Source organism: Mytilus californianus, unplaced genomic scaffold, assembly GCF_021869535.1.
Source record: "Mytilus californianus isolate M0D057914Y unplaced genomic scaffold, xbMytCali1.0.p SCAF_15, whole genome shotgun sequence".
Lineage (NCBI taxonomy): Eukaryota > Metazoa > Mollusca > Bivalvia > Mytilida > Mytilidae > Mytilus > Mytilus californianus.
This window is the reverse complement of record NW_026262637.1, coordinates 3,089,627-3,115,608: the sequence shown is the minus strand read 5'-3', so window position 1 is coordinate 3,115,608 and position 25,982 is coordinate 3,089,627. Positions and strand designations below refer to the sequence as shown.

The 25,982-nt window shown below is 31.3% G+C and overlaps 1 protein-coding gene across 1 annotated transcript in view; it reads right to left on the bottom strand.

The window, feature by feature from the left end:
• LOC127725216 (uncharacterized) overlaps positions 1-25,982 on the bottom strand; it is a 153,933-nt gene that overhangs the window by 121,956 nt on the left and 5,995 nt on the right. Inside the window, exon 5 of the mRNA XM_052232073.1 lies at positions 25,082-25,172. Within this exon, the coding sequence (XP_052088033.1) occupies positions 25,082-25,172 (91 nt within the window). The remainder of the gene's footprint in view (positions 1-25,081; positions 25,173-25,982) is intronic.

Genomic DNA, 25,982 nt, shown 5'->3' with positions numbered 1-25,982 from the left:
TAAAATTTAGCTTAATTTTGGACTCTTTGGACCTCAATGTAAACCAATTTCATAATAGGGCCCAAAAACTAAATACAGGTTAGATTCAGGCTGAATTAGCATCTTTAAAATTATTGTTGAAATCAAACACAGTTAAATCATGGTCCCCATTTGAACCAACTTGAAAACTGGGACCAAAATCATAAATCTAAGTACATATTCATATTCAGGATATTTGATTATTTCTATTTATCATTCAAAGAACCCTAATTCATTGTAATTAGAGTTCAAGTTGTGTTAAAATTAAACTAAGTTAAAATTTGGACCCTTTGGACTTTAAAATGTGGACAAATTTGAAAACCGGACCAAAATTAAAAATCTAAATATAAAACATTTACATTTTGTATATCAAAAGAACCTCAAGAATTCAGGTTGTGTAGAAATAAGAAAAAAAAATTTGGACCATTTTGAAATCAATGTGAACCAATTTAAAATGGGGCCCAACTGCAACATCTTAAATTATTTAAATACATTGTTAGATTTAGCATATTAAGAACCCAAATAATGCATTTATTTTAATTTGTTCTTGTCCTAAACATGCATGAACTATTTGCCATTGGACATTAGCATTACCAACAACCAATCAATTAATCGAACAGGTGAAATATCTTCAAAAGTACCAATAAAAATCTCCCCCTTTTATATTTGAAAAAGTAAAATCACAAAAATACTGAACTCCGAGGAAAATTCAAAAAGGAAAGTCACCAATCAAATGGCAAAATCAAAAGTTCAAACACATCAAACGAATGGATAACAACTGTCATATTCCTGACTTTGTACAGGAATTTTCTTATGTAGAAAATGGTGGATTGAACCTGGTTTTATAGCCAGATAGTAAACCTCTCACTTGTATGACAGTCGCATCAAATTCCATTATATTGACAACGATGCGTGAACAAAACAAACAGACACAATAGGTAAAATTGTCAAAAATAGGGGTACAGCAGTCAACATTGTGTCATCATCTTAATCACTATAAAAACAAACAAATGTAACGAAGAAGCACAAAAAGGCATACATCAAAGGAGTAGGTCCGGTAAGGGCCGATTTCGGCCTCAAAATTCAGTTTCATTTGATGACACATTTTGGACACTTTTTAAACCCTTAAGTGTCTACTTCAGTCGATTCAATTAGTTTAGGTGAAAGATTTGAACTGATTTAGTCATTAAAGACGCTCAAATTCAAGCTAAGATATGAAAATTCTATCAAATATGCCATAATATGTCACTTTTCAGATGGTTTTTGTCAAAAATGAAAGTGGCCGCATCCGTGTTCATTCTCAACCTTTATATATGTTATGTATTATCATCAAATACAACTTACATTTAAATATTAAGAATGAACACAAATGCGGCCACTTCCATTTTAGACGGAAACCGTCTAAAAATTAACAAAAATGCTGAAATTTCGAAGATTTCAGTAATTGAGCATGACTTAATGATGCTAGTACCCGATACATGTGCATTGTATTGTCAAAAACAGCCCATATTTATGTAACAGAAGTATTCTTCTTTCCAATAAAAAGCTAAAAATTTACATTTTAACAATTTTGTAAAACTGCTATATTTTGGGGCCAAAAAAGGGTCTTACTGGGCCTACTCCTTTAACATCCTCATTTTGCTTATATTATACGATTTTATATATCTATGTAAAATCCACCCATAAAGGATGGAAGGTTTTAAGTACTGGCGTAAAATCGCGCGTTTGAAATTCGTACAGGTAGACATAAAATAATTTTGTAGTTCAAAGTATGACGGGATACATACATTGTAAATACAGAGTCACGTAAAATGGATATCACAAAAAACAGACTTAACAGTAAAAGTAATACGTATTAATAAATAAAATAATTGAAATGGAATGTATGAACAGTTCATTAGTCATTGTTAGTTATTGAATGGAAACTATAGGAGCCGCCCAATATAGCACTACAAATTAAAATTAGCAAAGTGATTTTTCAATGGGAAAACCAAGTTAACAAAGACCTGTTTAATAAAACTGATGTACAAATGTATAACATGTAATTGTATAATTATGTTATTATATAAGTGATTACATATACTTTGTATGATTACCATGTTATACAAACAGTTAAATTAATATATAAGTTAATAATAACTTACTAATATCCTCTTCTATACATGTATTTAGTTTGACCTGGCTATTGTCACTTTTACAAAAATTCATCTTAATTGAGCATTGCTTGCATATATATAGCCCTACAAATAAAAAGTGTTAAACTATAAAATAATTCTTCAATTTTGTTTTACATGAAATAAAATATATCAGACAGGAAATGTAGGGTAGTGTAGCATCACTGTGCATGTAGTTTAAATGTATGTTTTTTTCTTTTAAAAAGGGTTCTATAAGTAATCTACATACATGTACATGTAGGGTCCTAAAATTGAACTTTACAAAAGTTTGCAATGCTTTTGATTTTTTTAGTCTCCATGGCCTATTAGTTCATTAAAAATATTATTCTCTGGATAAAGTTGTCTAGTGTTACATGTACAGTATGTTGTATGTAAAACATGTTTTTGTAGGAGGCTTTTCCACGAGATAAAAGTTTTTTTAGTAGACAAAGAGCTGAACAACTTCCAGTAAGAACTGAAAATATAACTTAGGGGAAGAGAATAAAAACTTGACCTGCTAAACGTTGAATATGTTGAAATAGATTTTGATTATTATCATGATTCTGGTCTATAAATTGATTTTTTAAAGCAGAAAATAAATATATATTGTACCCTGGTTAATAGCTTGAAAATTAAAATTCTGTCCTAAGCTGACAAGGACATAAATATTTTGACCATTCTAACCCTCCCCCTTGCTTTTTTAATCAAATGGTCCTAAGACAGAACAATGTATATACGGATATATATTATTTGCTTGCACTTTGCCATAGGAAATAAATAAGATGTCTTAGAAACAGGTCAGGTGTAAAAGAATATTCACATGCCCCTTCAACACCCACCCCTTCCCCTTTTTTTAATCTAGCTAATGTATCAGTTGTTGGTCCCCTAATTTCAGATTGACAATATGGAACAAATGAAAATTGATTGTAAGATTTGTATCTGTTCCTACTGGAATAGCTCGTCCTGTATACAGCCTGTTTTGAAAGGGTGAAGATCCTTGGTCAGCTTTGGCTTTGCTGGAAGAGGGTTGGACGAGATGTTGACATCTTGCTTGACTATCATGTCAATGAATTCCATAAAAAGTCCCTGTACTTCGAGCATATTTAAAGACAAGATGATGTAACAACCATGGGAAAATAAAACCACTCCTTGTCTTATATAAAATAAGGAGTCCTGTTGGAAATTCTACACCATAGTTTTCAGTATTATTCAGACTTCCTAAATGTAGATGAATGGTAGTCTGTATCTGTATGAATATGTTTGGTTACCAATGCTGTTTTCAATACCACGGTAGAGAGAGTGTCGTTGATTTATTGATGGTGCGCCAGAGCAGTTTTGACACACTCAATCTCAATTTTGGTGCGAGCAAGGTGGTTCCACTCGCTCACTTTTTTTATTACGAAGAATGATTAAGAATACTTTTGTTTTGCTCGTTGAAATCTAAAAACACTTTTTGCTGTTCATGGACTTATTTTTCCAATCAATATTTATTTATCATGTTTGTTTACTAAATTATTGTCATGATTGTCAAATTTCTTGGCAGTAATAATTTTTTTTTTGGAAATGCTATTTTGGTCTTTAGTGCATTCAGATATCTTAAATAGTTTGTAATATGTAGATATATAAGGCTGGGATAGCCCACATGCTCATATTAGATTATTAAAGTCACAAACTTCACTGTAAACATTTGTCTGCCAAACCATCACTGGGAGCTGACATGTTTGAGATCTTACCCAAGGGAGATAAGTCAATGGAAGAGCATAAAAGATGGACTCCCTGGTTTCAGACAATTTATTGATTTTTGGACTTGCAGTACAAATACGTCTTATTTCATTTTTCAGACAAATTGATTTTACTTGTTCGAATGATTTTATGAGCCATTTTAGTACCAATTGTGTTTAGAATTTAATTAAAATCAAAATCAAAATGTGTCAATTTGGGACTAAAATCACCATTCTTCCAAGGCATACATTAACATATAATAGTCATTTGCCAAGCTTAATATTTTGTTTTGATATAAAACATACCCCATAGTTAAAAACGATATAAGTTGCAAACAAATCCGGAATGGGTCTTGCAAGATAGAAGCGAATGAAAACCACGTAAATTCATGTATGAAAAACCCCGCCTTTGTGTCCCTGCTCCTGGCAATGTTCCAAATCGTTTAAATTTTCATTTGTATTGATCATAACATAGTAAAATGGATGAGTTTCAGCTGACATTACTCTAAAAAATCAACTTCCCCATTTAATATGCTTCTGGGTCATTCTTAAAAGGCATAAAAAAGTTGGATTTTTCCTTGGTTTCATTATGAATTTACAGAATTATGCAAATGAGGCTGTTACTAAAAATAGATACGCTTCTGGGAAAAATCAAGTGGTCAAATTCTTTTATTTTATGTCAAGGATTAAGATGATGTATAAAAATTTGTCAAGTTGTGATTGTCGATTTGGACGATTTTCTGAATATTGCATGGTTTTCTGGCGGATTGGCTCATAAAGGCATTTAAAAAGTATTTTTTTGCAATATTTTGATTTTTAAAGCCCCAAATGTTGATAGTTGAAATTTTTCAATTTTAACGTCAAATTTTAACAAGCAATGTTGAATATAGAATTTATCATACTGTCTATAATATATATCCTATTGCCATGAAACTTTGTAAGCAATCTCATAATTTATTAAGCTTAGGTCATACTAAGTTTTATTAAGATTGGTCAACTTTTTCTATCCTATTAGGTCCGAGTACACAGTTATCGTCCTAGTGTGGACAGTGTGTTACTTGCCAATTTTTTTTATACCCCTTCCAAATTTATTTCTTCATGTTTTATGCCTCAAATAGCAAGTAGGGGGGTAAAATTACACTGTAAAAAAATTTGATTCATCAATTTTAAAATAAAGTAGTGAATTGGTCCAGCTGGAAAAGGTTAAAAATTAGCATTTCGGAAGCTGTCAAAAGATTTCAAGACCCCCGTAACATAAAATTATCCATATTTTGAGTTAGAGCCGATGATGTTTTCTATAATTTTGATATAATTTGTTCCAAAAGTAGTACAACACACTGTAAAAATATAATTGAGAAAGCGCAGGTGGGATTTTTTTATTTCCATTCATTGTCTAAAAGAAATGCACTACGAAATAACTGTGTACTCGGACCAGCTCGAACAAAAATATCAGCCATTTGCAAAAGCTTTAAACACAGGTAAATGAAAATAATAATAAATCATTAAGTCATTTTCAGACTTATCCACTGCGGTAAATTTTCTACTGTTTATACATTTCGCTGGCAATCAAATAAGATCTGTTCAGTCTATGTCCTGACTGTTCAGTAGCTGTTACCTGTAACCATCAGTATTATACTGTATTGTCTGAAATGCTACTGAACAGTCCTGAATTGACTGAACGCCAACTGTCTGAACAGTACTGAATTTACCACAGTGGATAAGTCTGAACATTAACTGAAAAACTGAATATGACTGTATAATTTATTGTTCAGACTTTTCAGATTATTCGGTTAAGATCAAAACGAACGTTTCCGACTAACTTAATAAAGGATCAGCAAAACTTATGCCATCTAGTAAATTAAGTACGTTATCATTATTAAATCTTTATCAGCCAGTTTGGTTAAAAAAAATACCTCTTTACCAATTTATTGCGTCTGAAGTGCTTTTCAGGATTTACCATCATTATAAAGGCAAATATACATTTCGATTGAAATCATATCATATGGCTATTTAAGAAAATATTAGTCATAATGTCAATATTTGTATACAAATAATGATTTCTCAGTAATGACATGTAATTAAAATATTTCATGATACCAGAAAAAACTTTACTCATTTATTTGATATTAAAACTTTCATCAAAATCTGACCTGAAATGAGTTTTTGACAATATTTTAATAAATGTGTGTTTATATGAAACGATAGAGGAATTTGCCATAGGTTACACACTTTTAACCTAAGACTATAGATGAAAACTACTTGTATACAAGAAAATGCGTTTAGCAAGAACAAGACGAATCGAAACTGGACACTTGATCTGCATGGATCTAAGCGGTTCGGTCATACATTCAAGCGCAATAGCAAAACTACTTTGTACAAGAACACACGGGTTTGTAACTATTTCCGAATTTGGCTTGACCTTTGGCCCTTTTTGATTTTATCAGATCTTGATCGTTTGATATAGGTGTTGGATTTTCAAACATTTTGATCAGAAGCATGACTGGAGAAATGTTACTTGTCCAAATGCGCATCTGGTGCAATAAAGTTGGTACCGTTAATGTTATAACTACCACTGGGTCGTTACCTCTGCTGGTAGACTGATAGGACCCGAGGGTATCACCAACTCAGTATCTTCCGAAGTACTGGCATGCAAATACGGATCTTGTTCTACTGACATTTTGAAATCATTTGAAAGCAATCAATGTACCTCCCTCATGCATAGCTCGGATCCCTTTTCCGGGTTTGGCTTTTCCTGTGGCCCTCCTTGGTTAAATCACCTCTTCAACGTTTGTATTAGGTTTTTGACTTTTGATTTTTTTGGCCACGAGCTTCACTGATAAGAAATTTATTGTCGAAATGCGCATCTGGTGCAATAAAATTGATACCGTTAATGTTATTAAAAACCCTAATTGCGACTCATATTTTACTATTCCAGCAGAAAAAAAACTCAAATCATATTGTTTTGAATGCACAATTCGTCATTTGGATTTCCTAATAGAATTGGGATTTCACCGTAAATCGGAGAATGCCACTTGTATATTCACTCAACAGGATATTGTGGAAATCATAACAACAGCCCATCTTTAATTTGGTATTAACATTAAAAGGACGATGGGACTTCCTTTTCTTCATATTGGATGATAAACCATTGAAAAAACCGTGGATAATCAAAGTGATCTGAAATAACTGATGGATAGATTGGAAGAATCGTGTGTTTAATTTCAATCAGATTTTAGACCTGGTATTTAAGTTATGGTAGACAAGTATAACACTATTGCATATTTGTAAGTTACATTGGATTTTTTTTTAGAAAGACAAGAATTTTTCAGTGAATAAAACAGCTTTATAGTTGTCGATGTCGGTGGGTCACTAAATTTGCATATTAACTTAATATTTAATAATATTTTTTTAAACATAAGAAATTACCTAATAAAAATAGTTATCATTGTTGTTTTTCAGTTAACCTGGACCAATGGATAAAGAGACTTGAAATTAAGTCCTGTTTGTCTCCCAAAATATCCCTTCGATGGTTATTTTTTTTGGGGGGGAGGGGGTGAATTTCTATGTTTTAACATGTATCCTTATTTTCTCACTCCTAAGGATTGCTTATTTATTTTGACAAAACAAAATATATGACACTAAAGATGCATGATTGTAGGGTGGCATTTAGGGTAATTTGTAAATCAATAAACCGAACATTATGTTTTTCTTCTATTGTTCAAAGATGAAAAATTTATCAATATTTCAATTTTAGAAAGTTCACTGATATTTAAAATCTTATAACATAATGATAAGAAAGAGCAATGTTTCAATTTTTTATTGAATTTGATTTCATGTTCACTAGAAACAGGTTTTTCAAGAAGAAAAATTTCAGATATTAATGTTATATTTTGTTAAAGTGATACTTCATTGCATTTTCTGTATTAAAATATATATAGTATACTAGTACAAATAAATACCTTCACTGATAAATGTCATCTAAATTATTGATTAAATGCAGATAATTGTTGCACAGATTTTGTAAGAAAAAAGACATTTTTTTTTGGGGTCTTTTCTAAAAAAAAAGCATTGTATTATTTGATACAATGTACATTAGAGGTTAAAGATAGGTAAAAGATTAAAACTGTTGTCTGTATGTAATTTTATTAAAAAAATGCATTGTTCCTTGATCATGACAGTTGTCAATCATACTGATATTGTATAAATACTCTTACTTAAATAAAAGGGAGAAAAATAGCTAGTAAATTGAAAAAAAAAACCAAATAATGTCTATTATTCTTGATAAATGCTCTACTTTAAGATGTTACCAAATATCTGACAGCTCATTTGTGCATATGTACCTGATATGGAACAACTGGGAACTATATGTCATTGTGTATATATTTAGAAACTGATTAATTAGCTAAGCTGTCCACTTTTTGTTTGGGAGGTAGGTGTCTTAGAAAAGAATCTTTCCAAAAAACTATATATGTCAGGCTCTTCTAGATATTCTTTCTGGGGGTAAAATATGGCCTGGAAAATTAAATTTTAAAATTGGTGTGGTCAAACAATATTTCTTAATATATCAATCACAGATCGACCAGAAAAATGAAATCAATATTTTCGACATCGAAGAATTATTTGCTCAACATGATGCCTTAATACATGAAAATCAATTGTTCTCTCATAAATATACATCACTTTATGCATATCACTTGTAAGAGTATTAATACAATAAGTGATAACAATCCTTTTTTTTTCTTTGGCATCTATGCTCATTTTACGTATCTTAATAACACGTACAATTTGTCTATGGTTGTAGGTCCCTTTTTTCTAAACAAGGTAAATTCATACTGAACCCTTTCGCCAGACACTCTTTTTGTGTCGTAAAACTTATAAGTAGATCCAAATCTTGATGTTATCATGAATTCCAATCTATCAATAACATGTGTATTTACCTGTTATTAACAGAAATATACATATCTCCAAAACCAGCAACGATAATCTTTTCAACCTTGTGTTAACATTCAATCATGTCGCATATATTTGTGTGTTTTAAACTTGCAGTAGTTATAATTATATTTCGAGCAGTTGTGTATAAGGAAAACGGTAGTATTTATTCCTCCAGAGGCGACAATATTAACATTTGTTTTTTAAGTTATCACTTTTTACAATAAAAACCTGGATAAAACAGTTATGTATAATACTAGTACTATATTATTCTGTTTTAGAAATGGAATCAAATGGTGAAATGACCATCTTCCAACGGAGCATGTTAATGGTATCCATGGCCACCGTCATTTAACATCAAATATATTAAAATTTTGAAGCCTTTTCGAATTATTCGCAAGCAAATATTCTGATGTGTTTCAAGATTAATATTCTAAATATACAAACTGCAGTTATTCATAATTAAATAAAAAAATATATATATATTATTCCCTTACATCCAATCACAGCGCTTCAAATTTTACTTCGTTCACCAACCTACACAAAAGGCGAAACTAAAGCAGAGAATGTAATACCAATGTTTCCCTATAGGTATCAACCAATGAATTATTTTGTTTGTCGTTAGGTTTGAATAAAATGTAAAAAAAATTAGATTTTGTTGAATTACAAAACATATCCCATAAATATTATATGTAAATACGGATTGAAATTAAAACAATAAAGTACTTTTAGAAGCATAAGAAAATGAGCTCCTTTCATTCAATACTTTTTTATACTAATTTATTGTTATTTTCTAGTAATATCTAATAGCAACACAGTCAAAATAAAACAATGTTAAAAGAAAGTAAAGTTATTCTGTAAAATGTTGACTATCTACACAGCAGAAAAAGGAAATGAAATATAATGAGTAATATTTTACAAAAATAAGATAAACATGTAATAAGATATATACTCAGGTTCTCCCCACTGAGCAAATGCTGAGAGATATTTTATTTTAAACATATAACAACTGCTCTCTTGATCAAAAGAAAACTAAATGAACAAATGAGTGTTGAGAATTCGTTGAAGCAATACAAATGAAAATAATAAAGATCAGGTAGTTAAGCAGGACGAAGATCTTTTATGCATGTATAAGAGATGAAGAAACCAGAGGGATAGTCAAACTCGTAAGTCGAAATCAAACTAACAATGGCTTGGCAAAAAAAAAGGCCAAAGGACAAATACCAGTCCACATCACACAACACATAAAACTAAAAACTGAGCAACACGAGCCACAATATTAATCCGGGTTTGTCGAAGGTGTGTCGGAAGGGTTATCAGCTCCTGCTCCACATGTGTCATCTGTCGAGTTGCTCGTGTAGGTACAAACTGGATGATTAAGTCTAATTTGGTAGACGAAATTCGTACGGGATTGTGGTTACGACAATTGGAACATCTCCGTCGTCATTTGTGATATTACATAATGATCAACCAACTCGTGTTGGCGTCCATAAAATTTTTGCCACACGCCTCTTCCCCACTTGAAACTCATGATTAAATAGATTCCTTGTTAGCATAAACCTTTATCAAGGAAATCATAATAAGAAATGCATGGTTTGGAATATAGTAACTCAGAGATTTAAACTATATATGTAGGCGCTGCTGGAATATTGCTACATAGAAATGGACAGTTGACAATCGGGAAGCTGTTATAATCTCTTATTTTCGCAAAGTTTTGTTCTCAACCAGCCCTCATTGTCAATTTCCAGATGTTATTTAAGACATGAGGCAGACTTAACTGCACCTGTTGTATCATTAGGTTCAATGAGATAGATGCGGTCAATATAAGTTCCTTTGATCTATTCAGTAAGAGGACACCTTCTATACAGTCTAATGTTGATGAGTTAAAAGATAATGCTACATGTAGCTTGTTTGCATCTTCCTTAGAAGCTTATGTATGAATGTTGTCTCATGTGAATAAAGTAATAAGTTGACAAGAAGAGGAATACTGTTTGTTTCCATGGGAATGCCGATTGTTTGTTGAACAAATATGTTGTCTGTTGTCAATGAAGAAATCAAGCATTTTTATAATGTCAGTTTTAGAGAATGTTTTGTCTGAATTATTTCGTTTTTTTACTAAGTAAGATTTATCTCTCCCTAAAAGAAAATGATCTTCAACAAATCCAAGCTCCTTGTGAAGTATAAATATGATTTACAATTCTATTGTTGTAATAAAATTATAAATAGTATTGAGAATGGAAACGGGGAATGTGTCAAATAAACAACAACCCGACAAAAAGCGGAAAACAGCCCAAGGCCACCTATGGTTCTCAACCCTCCCCTATACTTCTAATGGAATAAACAATCACACAGCAAAACGCACATGAAACTCAGTTTAAAAGAAGTCCGAGTCCGATGTTAAAATAGGTAACAGAAGAAACTAGGCAAAATGACAATGATAAACATAAATTAACAAAGTTACTGACATAACATTTTTTTTTACATTAACAGTAAATCTAACTTCTTCCAACTTTCTAGTATATCGTATTTGTTTTGTAAATTCTCTAATGAATAGACAAAACGCATCTCATTCTGTCGTTTTCTGATCAGATAAATAGTATGATTTATAAATTGAATGGCCAATAGTAGTTAAGATTGTTAAAGCCGAATTACTTTTTGTCTGATATTTTATAAACAAAACCTTTTACGTGATAGCATTTTTCTATATTTACTTATTTTGCAATAAATTGTAAACTCCTCGACCACCTCCCCCCCACCCCCCCGCAATAAGTTATTCAAAAAGGAACATGATATAACATATTGATAATACTCTTCTTCAGTAAAACATTTGTTTTGTAATGAAATAAAGCAGGAGCAATTTGTAAATTTGTCTTTCAGTTTGGAATCGGTAATACGTGTGGAAAGGGAAGACAATTCAAAGGTTTTACTACTATTGCAAAAGGAAAGAAACTAAGATTGTAACTTTCAGGTCTCATCAATCGACTAAAAGGCAAATCAAAGTGAAGGAAACTCATGAACTCAAATAGGATCGAGATCGGTTGCATCGACAGGGTAGGCGTTTCTATAATGCATTCATAGTTTTGTTTTTATAAGATCAGGAAAACAGTTCCTACAAGTATATAATAAAATGCTACGTAATGCAAAGAACGTGAGTATTACTGATTATATTTCTATTATCTAAAAATATCGTACCTTATTTGGCCTTTTTAACTTTTTTTTTATTCGAGCGTCACTGATAAGTCTTTTGTAGACGAAACGCACGTCTGGTGTACAAATTTTAATCCTGGTATCTATAATGAGTTTATTGATAACCGACCCTTTAAAAAATCATCGTTACATATTAATTATTATGATGTGATGTCCCGGTTTAAAAAACAATAGTCCACCGATAAAACTTCCTAACAAAATCTTTGTATCTATGAAAGCATTTAGTAAATGTTTTAACAAATTTTAACTAAATTTTTTTTTATACAAGCAACAATATAAATGTAATAATAATGGTCTTTACCTAAGTACATTATATGTGATTATAAACAACACTCAAGGTATAATTTGCTAATACAACATGTATGTACAACTCCACCAAGGGGTACTCGAAATACTTAAAAGAATTAAAAACAAACAACATCAAACACCAAAAATCAAAGCGACGACAAGAGAAACAACGCACAAAACACCAAACAGGAAACTAAAGATTGAGCAACTAATTTGATGACTGTTGGGCGACTTACACTATTGAAGTTGTAATTTTGAAGTGCATAATAGTTTAAACAATGTGAATTACCCTTTATAAAATAGATAGATAGATAGATAGATAGATAGATAGATAGATAGATAGATAGATAGATAGATAGATAGATAGATAGATAGATAGATAGATAGATAGATAGATAGATAGATAGATAGATAGATAGATTAAACAATGTGAATTACCCTTTATAAAATAGATAGATAGATAGATAGATAGATAGATAGATAGATAGATAGATAGATAGATAGATAGATAGATAGATAGATAGATAGATAGATAGATAGATAGATAGATAGATAGATAGATAGATAGATAGATAGATAACTAATTCTTTATTGCACATATTGCTGTTTAACAATAAAACTTGGTGTAAAGCATTCCATCCCTGTTAAATTTACCACTGAATACCCAGGGAGAATATTCAGTAAAATTAACTATAAATAACATTAGTATAAATATCTGAATACATAAATAATTGTAACAAACAGTCTTTGTTACTCCACAATAAGTATTTTTTTTCTATATTCATAAACATATCGAAGTTACAATATCTATAACCCGGAATGTTTTTATTTAATATCTCTAATCAGAAACGAAATGCGGTCAGTGACCTCGCACGTTTTTTCCTCTCCTCGTGTTTGGATATAATATGTTTTGTATTGTTTTGAAAATTTGGATTATTAATTCGATGAGGTTTTGAAAGTCTGGAATAATGATGCGAAAAGGTAAGTTGTATTTCTAATATATTTTTCTCTGTTGCACCTTAAATCTTAAATACATTTGTTATTGATTTGATCCAGATAAATATCGTGTCGAGACCTTTACCTATCAAATGTTTGTAAACAATATATAACGTAAATGTGTTAACAGTACCTATATATCAAATAAGACCCACACTCGCCTATACAGCATCACATGACACATTCTTTCAGCTACGTGTAAAAAAATAGGAACCAACTGTCTGTAAAGCCTGTAGCTTTACCAATAGTACCAGCCCGATTTTATAAAATTACATCAGTTTCTGCTCATAGTATAGAGCATGTTTGTTCATAAACTATATGATACATACTTCGCACAGTGTTTTCTTTTTGTACTCATTTCTTCGCATCATAGTGAATTTATTAAATCATATTTTTTACAAACAAATTTATTCCAAAAACTTACACACACGCACTCCTACCATAACACATATAGATATGTACTTACATTTTACATTTATAATAAAAAATCACATGCAATAACACATTGACAGCATCTGTGTTTTTCACTAGCCTAAGTTATTCTATAAAATGACATAATTTTTTTCTTCAAAATATTCAACACCTTCTTTAATAATCAGCTTTTCTCTATATTTACCATACTATATAATTCTAATATATTTTCTTCTTCATATCTAAAATTTTTTAATGTGTCTACCATTTTAGCCTTTTTATTAGAGACATAATGTGCTTTATAAACTGAAAAGAACATTAAGCTAAGCAGATGATTTAGTGCATAGTATGCATCATCATGAATGTTGTATCCTATAACAAGAGAATGGAGACTTATTTCATCAATGTAGACTTTTTTAAGTAAATCTTTCATTGATTTCCAAAATGTTTTATGATATGAACATGTAATGAAAAAATGATTGTAATTATCTATTTCATTGCAGTATGAATAAAAAATTGTTTTGTGAAATTTTCCACTGGAAAAGCAGCTCCTCATTTGGCAAAGTATAATGCATTAATTTCCACCTAAACAGTTTTATTTTATTATCTTTAAGATATTCAAAAGTGAATATAATAGAGTCTTTGAATTCATTTTTTAGTCTACCTTTGCTGAAGACTCTTTTCCATTTCAAAAATCCTGTTGGTATTTCTGTTTTTAATGGACATAGTACTTTTGTATATGTTTGCAATATTAATAGTTAGTACATCATTATTATCTCTAAGTTTAATTTTAGTTCGGTTAATCTGGACTTTTGTTTTGAATGATTCCTCTGATTTTAATTTGTCTACCCATTGCATTGGTATAGATTTTTTTAGTTTTGAGAATTCAGAAATCCAATTTCTTTTATTTCTTATTTTTGAAGTAATTATTTCTTCTGATATATTTCCCCTGTTATCAATTATGACATTTATATATAATATGTCACTATCAATCCAGTTATTAAAGAACAAAGAACAAACATTTTCCTTGAAATTTTATGAATCTATTGCCCCATATTACTTGTTTTCTGATTTCTAAATAATTACCGATTTGATCATGATGATTGTTTTCACAATTATTCACTGTTATCCATGTTTTTATCACCTCTTGATAGAAGATTGGTGTATTGTTCCATATTTTTGTATCTAGCAATTTTGTGGTATTTACATTTATCTTGAAAATAAGAAGGTTTTTTTCAAAATTCTTTAAGGTATAGTTTTGATAATACAGACCAATTTGCATTTCCTGATTGTAATAATTTTATAATCCATTTTAAATGTTTTGATTTTATATAGGACTCCATAACAATCATTTTTACCCCCCCCCCCCCCCTCCCCCCCCCCCTCCCCCCCAAAAAATACCAAGGCTTTTGATTGGTTTGTTGGTCCAATTTATATTTTCATTTTTAAATTACAAGATTTTCCATCTAATTTCATGTTTAAACCCTTTAAAATCTTTATTACGTCTAAGTCTTATTGCCATTAATTCTACTGTTATAACAAAAAGGAGAGCTGAAATCGTACATCCTTGTCGTGTTCCACAATATATTTTGAACGGACCTGAGACCCACCCATTATTCAAAATACATCCCATAATGTCGTTAAACATAGTTTCAACCCAACTGGTAAAGCTACTTTTAAATCCAAACCTTTCTAGAGTTTCCGTCATAAATGTCAATTCTAACGAGTCAAAGGCTTTACTAAAATTCAGAAAAAAAGAATTGCTCCAGCTATATTAAATTTCTCAGAATAATCTATTTTATCTTGTATTTGTCTGATGTTAAAACCAATGTATCTATTTTATTACATATCCGGTTTGATCTAGACTAATGAAAGATGGTAGAACTTTTTTAAGTCTCTGAGCTAACACATAAGCTAATAGTTTTGTATCAATATTCAATAAAGTTACGGGACGGTAATTATTTAAGGAAAGAGGGTCATTTGTTTTAAATTTTAGTGAAATTGCACCTTTCTTTTGCGAGTTTGTTAGTTTTTTTTCATAATTATAATTAGATATCTTGACATTAATATTTTTAAAACTCTTCCAAAATTGCTTATAAAATTCTACTGTCAGCCCATCAAGACCTGGGGATTTATTTAGCTTCATTTTAAATATTGCATCTGTGCATTCAGTTTCTGTAACTTCCCTTCACATTGATTACTATCTGAGTCTTGAAGCTTTTTTGGTAATTCTGTTTCTTTAATATACGTTTCAACATCATTTTCACAAGGGTTAGTTGACTCATAAAGTTTTTTGTAGTATTTTAATGTTGAGTTAATCTTTTTGTCATTTTTTTTTAGCAATGGTGTTGACTGTTTTTCTTCATTTTACGTTTTTTTTTTTGCCCTTTGTGTCATTTGATAAAAATTGAGAATGAATTGAACCGGAGCTATCAACGATTTGTAGTTTCTAGGAACGATTTATTGTTTGGCTTAACGTCTGTTTCCTTTTAGTCATAGTGTTGTTATTTTTACTATAATCTTCTTACATTTTTACCAAAATAAATTCTTAGTTTCAATCAAAGCAATTTTGCATTATCTTACATGACGAAACAAGAATGATATTGGTCGTGTGGTTCAAAAACGTGAAGAAATACCAAAATGGAGTTAGAACCTCATTTTTGTAATCATTTTTAAATTGATCAACGCTGAGTTCTATACAGATATGTTATAAATCACGTCGACAGTACTGAATCACTGATTACTTATCTAATGATACCAACGGGACAATCAGTCAAACAGAAGCGGTATTGACCCAGGGTTCGATAAGAAAATTTCATTTTATTTATTTGATGCGTGCGTCTGAAGTGTTTTCCTTGATTTCCTTCAGCAGAAAAGCTTAAACCTAAAAACTATGAAGCCAATAATGCAAAAATATTTTAATAATATTGATGCTATATGACGTTAGCTTTTTTATACTTTCTAACAATTTACTATATAAAGCTTAATCTATTCTAAAAACGTCCGTCTATTGTTGAATACTGCATGATGCTTCTAGACATCCAAATGTTATTTTGGTTTTGGGTTACTGTTTCATTGACGGACACCTGGCATCTTCTTTCATTGACACAGAAAAAAACTAAAGATTGTTCAAATGAACTCAAATGCAACCGGGGTTGAACACAGAATATGCCCCGGAAGGATAAGTTGTGACTGCTTACTTAGTGTGACTCGTGTAGTGTCAATGAGGAGTGAACATCGAGTGCTAAGTCCGTTCAGTTAATAATTTTTAACAAGGAAAATACTGTTGTTGATAAACAGATATTTAAAGTTTATGATTAAAGAAACAAAACAAATACATATGGTAATGTTTACATACCAGTGCACATAATTTTGATAAATATATTTTATATTAATTTAAAATGAAACAGAGACTTCTAAAGATGTATTAACGTCAATAAAATCAAGTCACATGTTATACACAATAATTTGAAAGTGCCTTTGATAGAAAAATATATATAAAATCGGACTGAATTAATTCTCCGTTGATAAATGTAAAAATCATAAAGAAGAAAGATTCCTATTTCCTTAGTTCGATGACCTCAGATGATGTGGCTATTCTTTTGATCATTTAGCTGTTCAGGTATGCAAACCATATACATCCTTGAAATTAGCAATTGGATTCTATCGTTCCTGATGTAGTGTCATCCATAAAAGGGCTTCGGACGCACCATTTTTTACATTTAGGATAGTTTTTCAGCATGAACACAGCGACTGCAGTTATATCTATGTTAGCGAGCGTCAATAAGTGTAATTAGGCATTAAGCTTAAATCATAGGCTTTAAGCTAACGCCTATGCATTAAGCTTAAATCCGAGGCTTTAAGCTTACGCCTAGGCATTAAGTTATTGCCTGAAAGTTTCAGGCATTATGATTATTTCCTTAAATCTGATGAATATTTTTCAGCTTTTGTCGACTATCATGTCAGGCAATAAGTGAATTGTTTTGATTTTTGTTTTATCTTCCAAAGTACATGTACGTTCGATGGATTTTTCTTAATTGATGGTATTTAAAAAAATACATATTCGAAATATTAATATACATTCATAGGTTAATAACTAAAGTAAAGGAGAATGATGGGGAAAATTTCAAAACTTTTGTTGCTATAAAGAAACTGTGTGGTATTTTGGAAAATGTATACAGAGAAACAGGCTATGACACCTGAGACAGTATGACAAAACAAAATAATTTTAGATGTGCAAAAATTTCCCGTGATTATACATTACCATTTTTTTCTCTTTGAGAAAATTGTAAGAAAAGGCAAATAAGGATGGGAGTAGTAGTTAAACCCTTTTTTATCCAAAGATTTTAACAGTAGAGGACATGTTGACTAAATGGATTTCCCAAAAATATCAGATTGCAGATATAAATATTTTATGGTGTAACACGATTACCTAACAAAATTTTGTAACAATAGAGCTCTTACATCAAAATCTGATTATAAGAGATGACTTTTAATTAATTGATTTTTACAATTTTTAGTGCACCCTATATACCGCAAAGAGACAGTGGTCGTGAATTTACAGCTTTGATTATATTTTTCAAATGTGCATGTAAATCCAAATGTTGCAATAACAGGTTCAAATACAAGAAAACTAGAAATAAACACATTATAGATACCATTAAAATTTTGTACGACAGACGGGCGTTTCATATACAAAAGACTCATCAGTGACGCTTGAATCATAAAAGTTAAAAAGGCACAATAAATTACTAAGATGAAGAACATTGAGGACCCACAAATGCCGCAGTAGTCGGTGCCACAGCTCTGCACCATCAAGTTTTCATATCTTTTATTTTAAAAATAGACTGTTTTCATGTCATTAACATTTTAAACCTTAGTTCTTATGTGTTATGCATGCACACGTATAAAAGCTGCGGTTTTTATCCAACGCATTCATAGGGTTGAACGTTGTTTTCAATTTAGACTTGTTTATATTTTTTCGTTTGGGCTTGTATTATATTTGCCTTCGGGTTTATATAATCCGTTCATCCTATATCGACTCTTTAAAATTCAGGAGTCTATCCTAAATTGAGGTAAATTATATGGCCTTCCAAACACCGTTTCGATTCCTAACATCACTGAAGAGACATTAATTGTCGAAATCCGGATAGTTACATCTAGTGATCCGTTTATTTGGCAATCGCCATGGCAGTCAGCAGGGTTTAAGAACATCCGTTGTTCGACCTGCTAGTCAAATGCGTTTTGTTAAAATATACTTTTTCACTTTTTTGGTCTTTTGGAAAATGTTGTTTGTGCTGTATTTAGACCCCTCTACCAAGAAATTTGTTATGCATGCACACGTATAACAATTGCGGTTTTTATCCAACGCAATCATAGGATTGAACGTTGTTTTAAATTTAGACTTGCTTGTATATATATATATATATATATATATTTATAAGTACGTCTAAACAAGTGACAACTCTACGACAGATCCATCTATTGGATCACCAGTGAAGGTGATACATAGCTGAAAACACATATTATATTCATAATTACTCTAAATATCAGCACAACTATGTTAAATCTGCAAGTTTGCGGAATCAAATTTTTGTTTTTCCCTCGCCGGGATTCGAACTCATGCTAATTGGGAACCTTTCACAACAATACTTTCATTTTTTTGTTTCCGTCTTTTAAATTTTCTTTTTCTAGGGGCCATAGTATTTGTAGTATTGATATCATTAATATGCTGATGTGAAGGAACAGTGTGAACTTAATCTCTTTGAAATTTCTTCCTTTGTTTTTCCCTATGTTTAGATTGTTAAATTTTTTCGATATCTTCGAGGGACGGTTTATTCTTGGTAAATCGTCACGTGAAATGTGACTACTATTGATGATATCAGATATTTCATTTTCAATTTGCTTGTAATGTGTGGTCGTAAAAGAAAGTAACAGTTGAAGCAGCCGGATTGAACAGTTAAGCAAAATTTAAACATCAGCATATTAATGATATCAATACTACAAGGAGATGCTTACATTCCGCCTTGATATTCTTGTAATGAGTTTTCTTGTAATGAGTTCCGCGTTGTCATGTCCGGTGTACGGAACATAAAGGTTCAAATTTTGTTAAGAGAAGCTTAACTGTCTTTCCCATTTTCCTCACCTGTATACTATTTTCATGTGCAGTAATTGTCATGTTTGTTGGTGGTGGTTATAGTGATAGTGATTGATCATGCTTTTTGCAAGAATCCTAAGAGCTTAAAATTATCCTTGTGATTTTGTAAGGGAATGGCTTTTTGCTGCTCCAGGCGCACTCGGTACACTCTTTGAGGGCCCCTGGTTTTCGGGGTTTTACTGCTGCTGCTGTTGCTGTTCAAAGGTTTCTTGTTAGATTACAATATTCCGCTGCTTATTTGTGGCTGATGCATTAAAAGACGGAAATACAATACAAAGTCCGAAAAACAATGCACAGAAGAAGAAAAAGGGCAAACACTATAACCGAAGAATTGACACAAACCTCATCTTAAACGGGATGGACGGTGGAAGGATGACATAATGAATTCCAGCAATGTGTTGTTTTTGGTGAAAATTCATCAAGCGGAAAAGACTTCAATAAGATGTCATCTCTGATATTTCGAGATTTGAGACTTAGTTTATCGATGTCAAATGACATAAATCCATTTCGAAGATACAAATCAAAGTACAAATGTATGAATAAAACCTGAGGGAATCACAGGATCCAAAAAAAGGAGCGAACAAGGTTCGTCGACAACCTCGTGAATATTGGAACCGTGACACTTTGTATGTTTAACCCCACCGTCTTCGTTTGAAAAATATAATCTACGAAGTGTACCTTTTTAAATACTAAAGTAAAAATTAATTGTGTGGTATAATTGACTAAATAGAGGTCAGAATACAATTAAACCTGTGCAAATGTAAAGTGCAGTAGGAGTTAAATTGGCATACAACTTAGATCAGTTGGATTGTTGGTACTCATATTGACATGATAATCAATATGTTGTCGATGTCAAAGGCAATCTACAGCTCGCAGTAGATGTGATCATATTAGTTAATTTTTTTTAAATGCACGCGCTTTCCTTTGATATATCGGTCATTTCCTAGTATGAGCTGAGAACGTTTGTCTCAAATATTGTCACCAAACAATATTAAAGAAGAGACATGTGTTTGGAAATTACGAGGATATATATTTAGCTATCCTCTTTCGGGACCTTAATTAATGACGTATAATTCCTGAATGCACTTGACAAAACCAAAACCCAAAAATAGTGATGCCTTCGACATTGGGATAAAACTCACACATCACTACATATCTCCTAGCATGAATTTGAGCGGATTTCTTATTACTAATCTATATGCTGTCCATTTATTGACACAATTGTTAATCTTTTTACATTTCTACTACAAGATACAACAGTTAAATATGTGCACCAAAATTTAGAATTTATAAAGCACGTCCAATCTATCAAAAAGCACCAAACAAGCAAAACATTTAAAGGTAATGGCGGGTCAAATGTTTTGATTAGATATTTGACAAATCGGCTTTTCACAGATTATTTATATTGTAAAAATACAGACATGTGGTTTGCTATATTAAAGCAACAAGGTAAAAACAAAGCTCATAAATTTGAACAATTAATAGCCCAGATCTGTATATTTAAGAAGAATGTTTGAGTATCCTAACATAGTCCGTGCGGCAATGCCATGCTAATGATCACTTCAGCTTGGTATTCATTGCATACCAAAAATGTGACTGTCAGGATTTTTTTCAGTAATAATTGCTCTAAAACAAACTAGAGGCTTTAAAGAGCTTATGTCGCTTACCTAGGTTTATGTACATCTTCAACAATGGACGCTCTCCTACATTGTAGACGAGAATAGAATTCAAGACAAAAATCTCTTTAATGTTGATTTTGCATTGCTGATCATGTTTTTGCTTACAGCTATACTTTATAGCTTTCAAGATAATAGACAAAACCCGAAATATTAGTAAAAATCGTCATTAAAGTGGAAGAACTCCATTAAGAAGTTAATTGACGATTTTGGCCATATTGATTCATTTGAAGATCTTGTTTTATTGATCATTTTTGCTATTAAAAGTGTCTACAATGATCTATCTATTCTAGTTTTCGAAATAATAGTCAAAAACACAAAAAAATTGGCAAAAATCTTCACCAAAGAGCAATAACTCCACAAAAGGAGTCGACTGACGATGATGGCTATTATACTAATATGTAGAACTTGTCTTGTTGATCATTTCGGCTTTTTAAATTGTCGATCTATCTACTATTGTTGTTAAGACATTAGACTAAAACACAAAAAAAATAAATGCCATGTTGGTTGACAGACATAGACACAATTTGGAAACTAGATACCACATGGATGATTGTGGCAAAGTTTGGCTTTTATTGGCCCAGTAGTTTCAGAGGAAAAGATTTTTGTAACGTTAATGGAGACCAAGTGATGAGTATATCTCACCTGACCCTTTGGATACAATACAAAATTAATATTCAGGATATTCAGTGATAAAATACAAAATACAAATCCATGTTAAAAAAAAATCAGCAATACTTGATTTTTATTTTTACTTGTTTTTTTTTTGTTTTTTTGGTCAGTAACTGCGAGTTCTCTCAGATCTGTACTTAGTGTCTTTTTTGTTGTGGGGATGTATAAATACCCTGCCACGTCCGGTGTGTGCAAATTGTTAAATATCTAGCTGCTTTGTATCAATCTGATGAGTTAAGCCCTTTTCAACGGTTTTTTTTTTTTATGTTGTACTGTTACACCACTGTCCCACGCTAGGGGAGGGTTGGCGCCTTCAAACTAGTTTAATATTGCCACATTATGTATGTGCCTGTCCCAAGTGAGGAATCTGTAATTCAGTGGTTGTCGTGTGTTGCTGTATATCATATTTGTTTTTCGTTCATTATTTTGTATATAAATGAGTCCGTTAATCTTCTCGTTTGAATTGTTTTCATTTGTCATTTCGTGGTCTTTTATAGCTGTCTATGCGGTATGAGTTTTGCTCATTTTTGAAGGCCGTACGGTGACTTATTGTTGTTAACTATTTGTCATTCTGCTGATATGTAAAAGCACTCGTCAGTATAATGAATTGTGTGAAGAGGCTACAAGAGTAATAAAAGACAAGTAAGCTTTATTATTGATGCATTTTATTTTTATCAATAACAGCATACTCGACATTGCTATCAGTTGGAGCAGTAATATGTTTTACGCTTTTGTCAGTTTTTCTGCTTTTGTCAACAACAGCATACTCTACATCATTACCTTCAGCAATCGGAGTCACGTGTTTCACATTATTACTCGTGTCTTCCTCAGTTCGTTGTGTTTCTGATCTACTTGTGGTAGTAGATGTTGACTTAATTTTATAGTCGGTTTTTGAGCCATCCTTCGCAGGCATATTAACTATATCAATGGAGCTATAGTTTCCATCGACTGCACTGTAGTCGCCATCAAAGGTATGTCTTCCAGTTCTATTTTGTTTCCCTTCCAAATCAACTGTATGATAATCTTCTTCCATGATGTCTTGTTGTTCAGATGCATTGTATAATGTATTATATTTCAATCCGTCCGAATCATCATCAGTGCATTCGTTATCAGGTTGAATTTGGTTTTTATACTTGTTTTCATTGCTTTTTCGCCTAAAGAAATTGCAAAAAAAAATAAAGAACATATTAAATGAAAAACAAAATTAACGACAAATCAATTATGTCTGGCTTTCCTGTGAATTTTTCCAAAACAAAAATATTGGAAAAATCAATTAAAGAGATAACCAAACCTGGACAAGATTAAAAGAGAGATGTTTCAGATCGATAAAAAAATAATTAATATAGTACTTTAAACTGTCATGTGTGCATGTTCTGTATATGTAAAAAGTAAAATCACAAAAATACCGAACCCCGAGAAAGATTCAAAACAACTGTCATATTCCTGACTTGGTACAGGCATTTTCTTATGTAGAAAATGGTGGATTAAACCTGGTTTTATAGCTAGCTAAACCTTTCACTTGTATGACAGTCGCATAAAATTCCGTTATATTGACAACGATGTGTGAACAAAACAAACAGACATAATAGGTAAAAATGTCAAAATAGGGGTACAACAGTCAACATAGTGTTATAATCATAATCACTATAAAAACAAACAAATATGTAACAAAGAAACACAAAAAGGCATATAGACAAAGCACATAAGCAAAAATGAAAGACAGGAGTACAAAAATTTACCATTGCACAATAGCACAATGACGGAATGTATAAGTACCGAGCCACGTCAAATGAATATCACCAAATATAGACTAAACAGTAAAAGTAATATTCAAAAAGACAAATAAAAGAATATTATAACACGTTATTAAGATGTTAAACAACGTCAGTACTCATAATCTATACTTCAAGACCATCGTGTATTATTTATGAAGTTGATACGGAATATTTATCAACAAGGTCTTGGTATCTTCCGATGAACGTTTTTAGAAAAAGGACGAGACGTTCTTTGACATACCCTTGGTTCATCAACTTTCTGCTCAGACACTGGTGACGGTTTACAATGTCTGAGTAGCAGCTACAAGCTCTTGAATACCGAATAAATTGGGAAATGTATATCTCATATGCAGGTGAAGTTGGTATCTTGCTACTAAGGTGGGGGAAATTGATAATATCAAAATTAAAATCGTCTCGTTAGTCATAGATTCCGGTACTGAGATGACCGTGTATGTCAAATTCGAGGTATAAGTCCAAATAACATCTTGTTTTTGTCATTTTGAAACTTTTATGTTAAAGATATATGAGTTGATTGTCTGCTATATTTATACACTTGTTATGTTTTTCATTTTTTTTTTCTATAAACGCAGCTTTACATTCATGTATATTTAAGTTTTGCACTAATCTTAATAATAATTTTCAACCATTTCGAATGGACACGATGACGGAAGGCCCTCATACTACATTTGAAATGTAGTCGAATAGTTTGCAGACTCGTAACATAGTTATACCATACAAACCATTCGAAAAACAATTTTTGCAAATTATAACAAAGAATATTTTGTTTTTCGTAAAAGTAAATTGTATCTCGGATGTAGACATTACAAATAAAGTAATAATTTATCAGATCTATGGAAACCTTTAACAAAATGATAAAACAATGTTTGTTTGTTTTAAATCTATATTATATTACTTTGATGTGGATATATAGAAATTATAAGACAACGAGAATGTAAAATTTTGTAATATTTGATAAATTTTGCAGTTAAAGTTAATGTTACAAAACAACATGTCTATACCTAGTTGTAGTGACTGGACCTGGCTTCTAAATCTAAAATGAAATTCCTTTACCTCTTACCTGATAATTATAATAGCTACTACTACAAACAAAGCGATCACCACAACAACAGATCCTACACCGATGGCAATATACAGGGTTGAATCTGTATCTACAATACATACTTGAATTTTGTACTATTTATACATTCCTTCCTAATTTTTGTTTTTCTAAATTTACATATTGATCAAATAAGTTGCAGATATTGAATTTACCAGTTTGAAATTTTACTTCAAACAAGAACGTAAATGGTGTGTTAAGTCATGATACAAATTTACAAAACACACAGTTGACAAAACAAAAATGATCAAGAACCTATATTTTATGTTGTATTTACTTCATAGATAATCAAAACTAGCTGTAAAAGGTAGTTTAGCACAAACCACGTATGGATACAGTAAAACTATGGAACGCCACAGCTGTCTTATGTGGAACTCTGATGTAACGTTATGTTAGTCTATTATTACTTGGTGATAGTTTGTCTTTACATAATTTTGTTTTGACATTACGTAATGATGTTTTGATATAACTCAATATGAAATAGTCATTACTTAATGATATTCCGATATTACATGATATGGTTTCGTATTGACTTGATATGGTTTTTTCATTACTCGATGTGGTTTCACCATTATTTAACGTGGTTGTGTCATTAGGCAATGTGGTTTTAACATTACTTGATGTGTATGTGACTTAACGTAATGTAGTTGTTTCATTACATGATGTGGTTTTGTTATTTCGTAATGATGATTTGTCAATTCTTTATATGGCTTTAACATTACGTAATGATGTTTCAAAATTTGACGATTTTACCTTACAAATGTACATGATGTGTTTGTTTCAGTATTTGGTGTGGTCATGTCAGTATTTGATGTGGTTATCCCATTACTACTACGAGGTAAAACCACGTGACCATTTTGGA